At 37.0% G+C, this 13,605-nt stretch overlaps 1 protein-coding gene across 1 annotated transcript in view; it reads right to left on the reverse strand.

Annotated features, from left to right (window-relative positions):
• Positions 1–204: 204 nt before the first annotated feature.
• Positions 205–13,605, reverse strand: part of LOC143663364 (ubiquilin-1-like) — a 50,658-nt gene continuing 37,257 nt past the window's right edge. Inside the window, 2 exon segments of the mRNA XM_077137088.1 lie at positions 205–1,596; positions 1,802–1,960. Of these exon segments, the coding sequence (XP_076993203.1) occupies positions 205–1,596; positions 1,802–1,960 (1,551 nt within the window).

Here is a 13,605-nt window from a genome sequence, read left to right on the forward strand (position 1 = left end):
CTGGGTCTCTAACATAAAAAGCCATGGTAGATCAAATCTATACAGCTGGAGTGGAAGCAGAAGTAAAGATCTTCAGCAGAACACACACTAGATCTCCAGATCCAGAATAAACCACTTTTCACTCATGGTCCTCAGCAGGAGCTGGAAGATACTGGTACATAAATTTTGTTTCTGATGGTGCACTCCATCCACTGGATCTCCAGTCTAATTTGGCCCTCCTGTTGCTATTAGGGCTTGCAAGTTTTCTTCACGGTTCAAAAATCCCATTGCACTGAGCTGCTCCAGTTGTTGCTGAAATCTGACTTCTGGATTCTGTAGCTGAGGATTTATGCCAGCATGAGCCTGCAGCATTTGCTGAATAAACTGCTGGTTTCCAGGATTGGAGGCTCCTGCTGTGGGACTTGTGTTTTCACCAGGGGCAGAGCTAGAACCACTGGTTCCTGAAGGGCCTCCAGTGCTGCCTAATGCACCCAAGCCAGGAGTCAACCCTGGGATGAGGCCAGGAGCTTCAGTTGCTAGTGTCTGTAAGCTCTGTTGAATCTGTAACAGGGCCTGCATTGCTCTAGGGTTTGACATTGCTGATAGTGTGTCAGGATTCTGCATTCATTGGAGGAAAGTTAGGAGCTGTTGTCTCATTTGTTCTTGAAGCTGAGGATTTCCAGAAAATAGAGGATTATTCAGCATCATCTGTGCAGCAAGGTCAGGGCTCTGGCTTAGTGACTGCATCATGCTTCTCATGTATGGGACAGATAACGTGTTCTGCATAAGTTGTGGATTTTCAGTTATTTGCTGCAACAAGCTCTGCCTTCCTGGCATGTTGAACATACTGACTCCTACTCCAGGCCCCAAATTTGGCGCAGTAGTACTCTGACCACCAGTGCTACTGGAAATACTGCCACCAGTGCCACCCACAGTGCTGGTAGTGCCACTGGAAGCTGATGAGCTCTGGGAAGCAGGGGGAGCCCATGGATTGGGTAATGGATCTCTATTTTCTGTACGAGAAGGCTGACTACCTTCACCTGAAGATGTATTGCTCACTAAGGAAGCAAATGGATCACCACCAAACTGCTCTTGTGCAGCACTCAGCACTGGTTCTTGATTATCAGTGCACATGCACCATAAAGCACTATATCCTCCTGGAATGCTTTCCAGGTTACTCAAAGCTCGGTCCTGGTTTCTCATCATTTCCTGCATCATTGCTGGATTGCTGGCAAGTTCCAGGGTTTGTCGCATTATATCTGGATTATTTAGCATATGACTAATTTTTGGCTTTCTCTGTATCAACTGCTGCATTTGTGGATTGGCCATAATTAACTGCCTCATCAGGTCAGGATTTGACAGTATGCACTGGACAAAGGGATTTTCCATGATTTGAACCATCATTTCAGGGTTGGACATAAGCTTCCACTGCATCTGGCTTTGTAGTTCAGAGAAGTTAGATGTATTCAAACCCAAACTACTCAGACCTGCAAGCCCTCCAAGGCCACCTAAACCAAAAGGGTTACTAGGGGCAGAACCAGATGTGGAGCTACTATTAGGAGCAGATGATGTGGTAACATTGCTTCCAGTGGTGTTTGTTTGCTGAGCTGAATGAACCTGAGGCCTCAAAGAGAATCAATGATCCAGTCACACCCACACAGCTTGGTGTGGTAGTTTGAAACTATATGTACCCCAGAAAAGCATGTGCTTAAAATTAATCCATTTCTGTGGGTGTGAATCCACTGTAGGTAGGATCTTGTGATGAGGCTACTTCAGTTAAGGTGGGACCCACTTCATTTAGAATAGGTCTTAATCCTCTTACTGGAATCCTGTTTTGTGTTTTGATGACAAGGTGAACAGTAAGTCCATCATGAATTTCATGCTGACTCAAAGTATCTTGATCTTTTCCACTTTTTCCAGCAAATATTAACACAAGTTGGTCAGTATGTGATTTGAAATGCTTAGGGATTTCTTCCTTGAACTGGCTCGTTTATGCTGCGGCCGCACCGGCGTCGATGGACCGAGGTGAGCACAGCCTCCCCCCGCTTCGCGGCTTTGGGCGAGTCCCGCACAGCCGCGCATGAGCTCCATCCTCTCTTCCTCTCAGCTGCTGGTCAGCTGATTTTTGACAAGGCCCCCAAATCCACTGAACTGGGTGTCATGTGAAAGGAGATGTGATATTGGTGGCCATTAAATTTATAGGTTCGGATTTGCAGACAATGTAGACTTCAGTGATGCAAAAACAGATTTTATTGGGAAAGTAATTAAAAGAAAATACTTAACAGAAAGTAAGTAAAAGAGCTTTCAAAAATAAGGTATAGTTACATCACCAGATAAGATGGCACCAACACCTGAAGAGAAGTGCTGGGATATCTTGGAAGCAGCACTCAAAGTCTCAGTAAAAATCAACAGCAATCTTGGAGATAGCATTCAGAGTCTCATTAGTAAAAATTGACAGCAGAGCATTCTTTTACTCAATGAGATTTTGATGAGATTCTCTCATAAGATTCTCTTTCCTCCTTCTCCCTTCCTCTAACTGCTCACATGCAGTTTTTATATCTTTACACTAGGGTGGCTGAATCCCAATTAGTTTATATAACCAGACCCAGTTTGGTCCTCGGGGAACCGGCTAGGGACCAAGAGTAGCTTCCTGGGACCTAGATTTCTTTATTGAAGTATAATTTCTTTTGGGAGGGTAGCCAGACCTCCCAGCTACAGTGCACATTTCAACTAATTCTCACCAAGGTCACATAAGAGCAGCATCAGTTGCACACAGTGGCAACATCGGTTGAACAGAACAGACTCTACAAATGCATCTTTCCCTTACACTGGGACAAAATGGTCCTTTCAATAAATGGTCATGGGAGAACTGGATATCAATAGCAAAAGGAATGAAAGAGGACCCTTACCTTACACCCTACACAAAAATTAGTTAAAAGTGAATCAAACAGGTAAATATAAGAACTAGCATCATAAAGCTTCTAGGAGAAAATGTAGGGACATATCTTCAAGACCTAATAATAAGATGTAGCTTCCTAAACTTTGTAACTAAAGCACAAGCAACAAAAGAAAAAAAAAAAAAAACAGATAATAGGAATTCCTCAAAATCAAATGCTTCTGCACCTCAAAAGACTTTGTCAAAAAAGATGAAGAGGCAGCCAACTCAATGGGAGAAAATATTTGAAAATCACACATTGGATAAAGGTTTGATATCCCATATACATAAAGAAATCATACAGCTCAATGGCAAAAGAACAAACAACTGAATTATAGAATAGGCAAAAGATATGAATAGGCATTTTTCTGAAGAGTGAATACAGATGGCTCAAAAGCTCATGAAGAGATGTTCATTTTCATTCGCTACAAGGGAAATGCAGATCAAGACTACAAAGAGATACCACCTCACACCTATAAGAATGGATGCTATTAAACAAACAAGAAACTATAAATGTTGGAGAGGATGTGGAGAAATTGGGGCAGTTATGCCCTGCTAGTGGGAATGTGTAATGATGCAGCCACTATGGAAGGCAGTTTGGCAGCATCTTAGAAAACTAAATATCAAGTTGCCCTATGACCCAGAAGTAGCATTACTTGCTTATACCCAGAAGAACTGAAAGCAATGACACAGACATTTACACACCAATGTTCATAGCGGCATTGTTCACAATAGCCAAAAATGAAAACAAACCAAATGCCCAACAATGGACGAGTGGCTTAACAAAATGTGATATATACGTATGATGGAATATTATGCAGTGGTATGACAAAATTATGTCTTGAAGCATATGACAAGATGGATGAGACTTGAGGACATAATGCTGAGTGAAATAAGCCAGACACAAAAGGATAGATACTGTATGATTCCACTCTTATGTCCATGGTAAAGTGAAATTAGAGGTGTGTAATACAGAATATAGGCGACTTAGAAGCTAGAGATGGGTGAACGGTTAGCTAATGAAGTTGAACTCAAATGTAAGGAAATAGAAGTGCAAGTGATTCTCTAGTGGATCTAGAAGTAATATTAACATATTGAAGGTGAGCAAGATTGAAAGGGATTGCAAAGACCTATGTGTTTCACTGATTAACATCAGAAATATAAATTTGTTCTTGCAAGAACAACTTCAAAGGTGTGATTTGTGTGCAGAGAATGTTTAAGTCCAGGATACAATGTGAAAACTGCTACTGCATTCTGTGGTAGTTAGATTCAGTTGTCAGCTTGGTCAAGTGAAGGCATCTAGTTCTGTTGCTGTGGACATGAACCAATGGTATGTGAACCTCATTTGTTGTTGATTACATCTGCAGTCGGCTAGGAGGTGTGCCTGCTGTAATGAATGATGTTTGACTTAATTGGCTGGTGCATAAATGAGAGAGCACAAAATAGCACAGCCCAAGCAGCATTCTTTATCTCAGCACTCGCAGCTCAGCCCAGGCCTTTGGAGATGCAGAAAGGAATCACCCCAGGGAAAGTTTATTGGAACCCAGAGGCCTGGAGAAAAGGCTGGCAGAGATCACCCTGTGCCTTCCCATGTAGGAAAGAACCTCAGTTGAAAGTTAGCTGCCTTTCCTCTGAAGAACTAATGAAATAAATCCCCTTTTATTAAAAGCAAATCCATCTCTGGTGTGTTGCATTCCAGCAGCTAGCAAACTAGAACACGTGCTATGAGCTATGTTTACAAGGAAAGCATCAGCACCACCACTGCAACAGAAGAGGTAAGTAATGAGGGGAGGGACAAGAATTAAGAGAAGGTTCAGATCTCACATTTGGTGAGAGTGCATTTGTTGGTTATCTTTCTCTTGGGAACAATGATATTATCTAAAACTGAGAGTGTTTCTGGACTATAGACTTTAGGCATTATACATGATACCTAATTAATACAGGTGGCCAAAGGCTGCATTAATTGAGAAGTAGATTGCTGAATGATGGTGGATATGTGTGATGGAATATCGTGCTGCTACAAAAAGGAAAAAAGTTGTGAGGTATGCAGTGATGTGAATGAACATGTGGGACATTTGGTGAGGCAAAATAAACCAGAAATGAAAGTAAAATTATTGTATGGTCTCCTTCAAAAAATGTTTATAAGAAAACAGGGTCTTAGATTATAAACTCTTATAGCAGGCACATTTAGTCCAGAATGGTAAATATTATTTCTGGATTTTGAAAGGTTGCTTCATATACGTATATATATATATATGTGTTTATATATGTATATATGTGTGATATATATGAATATATGTGTATATATGTATATATGTGTGATCACACATATCACACACACACACACACACACACACACACACACACATATATATAACTTGGCATTTAGGGATAAGAATGAAGTCAAGGGATTGGGGTTATAGTAATTCAGAACACAGGGGTAAGAAAGACACAGTCTTTATTTTAGAACCATGCATATTCTTTGAAACCTAAGAAGAAAGGTTTATTTTGTCTAGAACCTAAATTTTCTGTTGTACATAATCTAACTCAACCTGCTGGATAGGTCATTTGAACAATTGAAACACAGGGAGCCCAGAATAAGAAACAGAGCCTTTAAACCTGTATAGCTTAATGTAATGCCTGGATACATCCTAGAATATATTAAGCAGGCAATCAAAAAGTATTGGCAAAGTCCCTTGAGGGATGGAATAAAGAATATGGAACTATTTAACTTTACCATCAGGGAATCCCTTCATACTGTGTCATACTTTAGTAACACTCAAATCAATAGGCCAAGCCCTTAATCTTGATGCTTACTCTTGTTAAGCTTATGTAGGTAGCAGAGAAGCTTAGCCTACCTGTAGGTATGCCTAAAAGGTACTTCTAGAGGACCTCTTTTGTTGCTCAGATGTGGCCTCACTCTTTCTAAGCCCAACTCTGCAAGTGAAATCATTGCCCTCCCACCCATGTTAGTCATGACATGCAAGGGGTGAAAATTTCCCTGGCAGCATGGGAGATGACTCCCACGGATGAGGTTGGCCCAGGCACCATGGGATTAACAATTCCATCCTGACCAAAAGGGGGAAAAGAAGTGTAACAAATAAAGTATCAGTGGCAGAGAGATTTCAAATAGAGTCGAGAGACTACTCTAGAAGTTGCTGGTTTGCAAACTTCAGTTAAACATTGCTACTTATAACCTGCCAACCCCCAACCAGGACCATTCCAACCAATTCTAAGGAACATCTAGGATGATACATAAGATTTTACAAAAGTTCCATGCACTAAATTAACTTTCCAGAAACCTATAACCTCCAGATGGGTCCCTGGACCAGATAAGTCCTGAAACCTAGAGGGCCCTGCCTTTCTAGAAAATCAGATAGTTCCATCTGTCTACCCCACATTATTGAAAGCCCCTTCCAAAATGAAAAATTGAGAATGGCTATAGCCCAAATACCCCTAGATGGAAGGATAGAATGTTCAAAGGTGATGGTGTAGTTATACAAAGAAGATAGGATTTAATAAATGAATACTACTACTAAATCATTAAATTGATATCTCTTTTAGTCTCCAGTATCTTAGACAGATAGAAGTAACCTAAAATTGTGGAATTGTAACCCATACCAAACTCTGAAATTTGTTTACAACCAATTGTGGTGCAGTGCTTTGAAATTTATTGCTTTTTTGTATATTTCACAAAGGAGAAAAAAGAAGTCATGATGATAGAAAAGTATTTATGCCTTCTAGCCTCCTATATTGTGGAGTACCTAGGATTGTATGGTAGCCCATGACAAACTCTGGAATCAGTCCTGTAACTACTTGTGGAAGACTGCTTTGAAAACTTTTGCTTTTTTACTTTCTTTCCTTTGTATATATGTTATTTTATGCAATAAAATAAGTTTAAAAAAAAAGCAGGAAATATTGAAAAAAAAGAAGAAACATACTATCATAACTTGCCAAACCCCAACTTAAACCATTCCTGCCAATCCCAAAGAATACCTAGGGCATTATATAATATTCTACAAAGATTCTATGCACTAGGGTAACATTCCAGAAATCTGCAATCTCCAGATTGGTCCCTGGACCAGAAAAGTCCTGAAATGCAGAGGGGCTAGCCTTTCCAGAACATCAACTAGTTCCATCCTCCTATCCCTTATTATCAAGAGCCCCTTCCAACATGAAAAACGTTAGAATGGGCATAGCCCAAATACCCTTAAAGAGTAGGGAAAGATCAAAGCTGGTAGTGGAGGTATGCAAAGAAAATTGGGTTTAACAAATAGTTGGGTTTAAAAAATAAGTTTAACGCATACCTAATTGTTAATCAGTATATTGATATTTCTTTTAATCTCTAGTACTTTAGAGCAGCTAGAAATAAAAACCCCAAATTGTGGTATAGCAACCATACCAAACTCTGAAATCTGTTCTACAGCTAATCATTGCAACGCACTTTGAAATTTATTGCTTTTTTGTATATATGCTATTTTTCACAAAAAAGAAAAAGAGAGAAGAAGCGTTTTGTAGAGAAGATAGGATCTAACAAATCATATGCCTGCTGCATTAATATATGATATTTCTTTTCATCTCCAGTATCTTGGAGCAGCTAGAAGAAAAATTTTAAAAATATGGAACGTTAACCCAAACCAAACTTTAAAATCTGTGTACAAGTACTTGTTAAAATATACTTGGAAATGTATTGCTTTTTTGTATATATGTTATTTTTCACAATAAAAAAAAGTTAAAAAAAATAATGCTGACCTCAGAATTAGTTAGGGAGTATTCCACCTGCTCTATTTTTCTGAAAAAAGAAATTGTGAAAAACTGGTGTAATTTCTTCCTAAAATGTTTTACAGAATTCTGTAGCTAAAACTTACAGGCCTGACACTTTCTTTTTGGAATGTGATGAATTATTGATGCAATTTCTTTAATGGTTATAGTCCTGGACTTATTCAGACTATTTCTCCATATGTGAGTTGTGCTAATTTGACTCTTTTGAAGAATTCGTTCATTTTATCTAAGTTATCAAATGTGTGGGTATAGAGTTGTTCATAGTATTCCCTCACTATGCTTTCATTGTCCACAGTATCATTAGAGATGATGACTTTTTTCACTTCTGACATTAATAATTTGATTCTTTCATTTTGTTCCTTGCTTATACTCACTAGAGTTTATGGATTTCATTGATCTGTTCAAAAATCCAGCTTTTGATTTTGTTGAAATTTGCCATTTTTCTGTATTCAATTTCATTACTTTCTGTGTAGATTTTATAATTTCTTTAGTTCTACTTGGCTTTCACTTACATTTCATGAAAGTGTAATGTAATTACATTACATAGAATTTTAGATTATTGATTTTTGATATTTCTTTTTTCTAATATATGTATTTAATACTATGAATTTTCCTCTAAACACTTTGCTGCATTCCACAGATTTTAAGTTGTATTTTCATTTTCATTTACTTCAAAATATACTTTTACTGCTCTTGAGACATCTTCGTTGACCTATTAGAAATGTGCAGCTTAGTCTTAAAATATTTGATTATTTTCCAGCTATCTTTATTATTAATTTTGAGTTTTCCATTGTGTTATGAGACTTTGTATTTTATATGACTTCTATTTTTTCAAAATTGGTAAGATATGTTTTACAACTGAGTATGTGGTCTTAGTGAATATTCCATGTGAACTTGAGAAGAATATTTATTCTGTTATTGCTGAATGAGATATTCTTAAATACAGATCAAGTTTTGAATTCTTTTCACATAACTCTACACTTAATCAGTTCCTGCCTGCTTAATCTATCAACTACCAAAAGAGTGATGTTGAAACTTGTAAAATTGAGAACATTTTTCTATTTCTTCTTTCAGTTCTAGCGGTTTTCCCTCATGTATTTTGGCATGGTGTTGTAAGGTGCATACTCATTAAGGATAGTTATGATCCCTTTGTCATTATGTAATGCCCATTTCATCACTGGCAATTTCCTTGGACTGACATCTTATCTGTCTGAAAATAATATACTTCCTTTGGCTTTTTCTTGATTAATGTTAGCATGGTATATCACTCTGCAACACTTTGCTTTTAACTTGCCTGTTTTTTTCAATTTTTTATTTAAAGTGGGTTTCTCATAAATGACATAGCTGCATTTTTAATACACTTTGTCAATATATTTTATTTTATTAATTAAAAAAGATTAACTAACAAAACATTTAGAAATCATTCCATTCTACATATACAATCAGTAATTCTTAACATCATCACATAGTTGCATATTCATCATTTCTTAGTACATTTGCATCGGTTTATAAAAAGAAATAAAAAGACAAAAGAAAAAGAAATAAAACGATAATAGAGAGAAAAAAAAACTATACCTCACATGAGGCTTCATTCAATGTTTTAACATAATTACATTACAATTAGGTAGTATTGTGCTGTCCATTTCTGAGTTTTTGTATCCAGTTCTGTTGCACAGTCTGTATCCCTTCAGCTCCAATTACCCATTATCTTACCTTATTTCTATCTCCTGATGGTCTCTGTTACCAATGACATATTCCAAGTTTATTCACTAATGTCGCTTCATATCAAGGTCCTCTTTCATTCTTTTGCATATGGATATCCAGTTCTCTAGACACCATTTATTGAAGAGGCTGTTCTGTCCGAGGTGAGTTGGCTTGACTGCGTTATCAAAGATCCAAGGTCCATAGATGAGAGGGTCTATATCTGAGCACTCTATTCAATTCCATTGGTCGATATATCTATCTTTATGCCAGTACCATGCTGTTTTGACCACTGTGGCTTCAAAATATGCCTTAAAGTCAGGCAGCGTGAGACCTCCAGGTTCGTTTTTTTTTCTCAAGATACTTTTAGCAATTCAGGGCACCCTGCCCTTCCAGATAAATTTGCTTATTGGTTTTTCTATTTCTGAAAAATAAGTTGTTGGGATTTTGGTTGGTATTGCGTTCAATCTGTAAATCAATTTAGGTAGAATTGACATCTTAACCATGTTTAGTCTCCAATCCATGAACATGGTATGCCCTTCCATCTATTTAGGTCTTCTTTGATTTCCTTTAACAGTTTTTTGTAGTTTTCTTTGTATAGGTTTTTTGTTTCTTTAGTTAAATTTATTCCTAAGTATTTTATTCTTTTAGTTGCAATTGTAAATGGAATTTGTTTCTTGATTTTCCCCTCAGCTTGTTCATTGCTAGTGTATAGAAACACTACAGATTTTTGAATGTTGATATTGTAACCTGCTACTTTGTTGTACTCGTTTATTAGCTCTAGTAGTTTTGCTGTGGATTTTTCAGGGTTGTCGACATATAGTATCATATCATCTGCAAACAGTGATAGTTTTACTTCTTCCTTTCCAATTTTGATGCCTTGTATTTCTTTTTCTTGTCTAATTGCTCTGGCAAGAACTTCCAACATGATGTTGAATAACAGTGGTGATAGTGGACACCCTTGTCTTGTTCCTGATCTTAGGGGGAAAGTTTTCAATTTTTCCCCATTGAGGATGATATTGGCTGTGGGTTTTTCATATATTCCCTCTATCATTTTAAGGAAGTTCCCTTGTATTCCTATCCTTTGAAGTGTTTTCAACAGGAAAGGATGTTGAATCTTGTCAAATGTCTTCTCTGCATCAATTGAGATGATCATGTGATTGTTCTGCTTTGATTTGTTGATATGGTGTATTACGTTAAATGATTTTCTTATGTTGAACCATCCTTGCATACCTGGGATGAATCCTACTTGGTCATAATGTATGATTCTTTTAATGTGTTGCTGGATTCGATTTGCTAGAATTTTGTTGAGGATTTTTGCATCTATATTCGTCAGAGAGATTGGTCTGTAGTTTTCTTTTTTTGTAATATCTTTGCCTGGTTTTGGTATGAGGGTGATGTTGGCTTCATAGAATGAATTAGGTAGCTTTCCCACCACTTCAATTTTTTTGAAGAGTTTGAGCAGGGTTGGTACTAATTCTTTCTGGAATATTTGGTAGAATTCACATGTGAAGCCGTCTGGTCCTGGACTTTCTTTTTGGGAAGCTTTTGAATGACTGATTCAATTTCTTTACTTGTGATTGGTTTGTTGAGGTCATCTATTTCTTCTTGAGTCAAAGTAGGTTGTTCTTGCCTTTCTAGGAACTTGTCCGTTTCATCTACATTGTTGTATTTATTAGCATAAAGTTGTTCATAGTATCCTGTTATTACCTCCTTTATTTCTGTGAGGTCAGTGGTTATGTCTCCTCTTCCACTTCTGATCCTATTTATTTGCGTTCTCTCTCTTCTTTTTGTCAATCTTGCTAAGGGCCCATCAATCTTGTTGATTTTCTCATGGAACCAACTTCTGGTCTTATTGATTTTCTCTATTGTTTTCATGTTCTCAATTTAATTTACTTCTGCTCTAATCTTTGTTATTTCTTTCCTTTTGCTTGCTTTGGGATTAGTTTGCGGTTCTTTCTCCAGTTCTTCCAAGTGGACAGTTAATTCCCGAATTTTTGCCCTTTCTTGTTTTTTGATATAGGCATTGAGGCCAATAAATTTCCCTCTTAGCATTGTCTTTGCTGCATCCCATAGGTTTTGATATGTTGTGTTTTCATTTTCATTTGCCTCGAGATATTTACTAATTCCTCTTTTAATTTCATCTTTGACCCACTGGTTGTTTAAAAATGTGTTGTTGGGCCTCCACGTATTTGTGAATTTTCTGGCACTCTTCCTATTATTGATTTCCAACTTCATTCCTTTATGATCTGAGAAAGTGTTGTGTATGATTTCAGTCATTTTAAATTTGTTGAGACTTGCTTTGTGACCCAGCATATGGTCTATCTTTGAGAATGATCCATGAGCACTTGAGAAAAAGGTGTATCCTGCTGTTGTGGGGTGTAATGTCCTATAAATGTCTGTTAAATTTAGCTCATTTATTGTAATATTCAAATTCTCTATTTCTTTATCGATCCTCTGTGTAGATGTTCTGCCATTGATGAGAGTGGGGAATTGAAGTCTCCAACTATTATGGTATATGTGTCTATTTCCCTTTTCAGTGTGTGCAGTGTATTCCTCACATATTTTGGGGCATTCTGATTCTGTGCATAAATATTTATGATTGTTATGTTTTCTAGTTGAATTGTTCCTTTTATTAGTAGATAGTATCCTTTGTCTCTTTTAACTGTTTTACATTTGAAGTGTAATTTTTTGGATATTAGTATAGCTATTCCTGCTGTTTTCTGTTTGTTATTTGCATGAAATATCTTTTCCCAACCTTTCACTTTCAACCTATCTTTATCTTTGGGTCTAAGATGTGTTTCCTGTAGACAGCATATAGATGGATCCTGTTTTTTAATCCATTCTGCCAGTCTATGTCTTTTGATTGGGGAATTCAGTCCATTTACATTTAGTGTTATTACTGTTTGGGTAATATTTTCCTCTACCATTTTGCCTTTTGTATTATATATATCATATATCATTTTCCTTCTTTCTACACTCTTCTCCACAGCTCTCTCTTCTGTCTTTTCATATCTGTCTCTAGTGCTCCCTTTAGTATTTCTTGCAGAGCTGGTCTCTTGGTCACAAATTCTCTCAGTGAGTTTTTGTCTGAAAATGTTTTAATTTCTCCCTCATTTTTGAAGGACAATTTTGCTGGATATAGAATTCTTGGTTGGCAGTTTTTCTCTTTTAGTAATTTAAATATATCATCCCACTCTCTTCTTGCCTCCATGGTTTCTGCTGAGAAATCTACACATAGTCTTATTGGCCTTCCCTTTTATGTGATGGATTGTTTTTCTCTTGCTGCTTTCAAGATCCTCTCTTTTTCTTTGACCTCTGACATTCTAACTAGTAAGTGTCTTGGAGAACGCCTGTTTGGATCTATTTTCTTTGAGGTGTGCTGCACTTCTTGGATCTGTAATTTTAGTTCTTTCATAAGAGTTGGGAAATTTTCAGTGATAATTTCTTTCATTAGTTTTTCTCCTCCTTTACCCTTCTTTTCTCCTTCTGGGACACCCACAACACGTATATTTGTGTGCTTCATATTACCATTCAATTCCCTGAGCCCCTGTTCAAATTTTCCATTCTTTTCCCTATAGTTTCTGTTTGTTTTTGGATTTCAGATGATTCATCCTCCAGGTCACTAATTCTAACCTCTGTCTCTTGAAATCCACCATCGTAGGTTTCCATTGCTATTTTCATCTCTTCTACTGCATCTTTCATTCCCATAAGTTCTGTGATTTGTTTTTTCAGACTTTCCATTTCTTCTTTTTGTTCATTACTTGCCTTCTTCATGTCCTCCCTCAATATATTGGTTTGGTTTTTGAAGAGGTTTTCCATTTCTGTTCATATATTCAGAATTAGTTGTCTCAGCTCCTGTATCTCATTTGAACTATTGGTTTGTTCCTTTGACTGGGCCATATCTTCAATTTTTCTGGTGTGATTTGTTATTTTTTGCTGGCATCTGTACATTTAATTACCTTAATTAGTTTATTCTGGAGATTGCTTTCACTTATCTTACCTAGGGTTTTCTTGCTAGATGAGTTTGTTGTCTATCTGTTCATTGACCTTCAGTTCAGCTTTTTTCTGGGCCTCTAGCTTAAGTTTTGTTTAACAGAGGGTAAATTTTCAGTTCTTATTTTCTTGTTTCTTGTTCTGCTTGTAAGGTGCTTTTTCCCTCCCTACCGTTAGGAGGGTCTACATAGGTATTACAGACTCCAGTCGGG

Source organism: Tamandua tetradactyla, chromosome 19 (assembly GCF_023851605.1).
Source record: "Tamandua tetradactyla isolate mTamTet1 chromosome 19, mTamTet1.pri, whole genome shotgun sequence".
Lineage (NCBI taxonomy): Eukaryota > Metazoa > Chordata > Mammalia > Pilosa > Myrmecophagidae > Tamandua > Tamandua tetradactyla.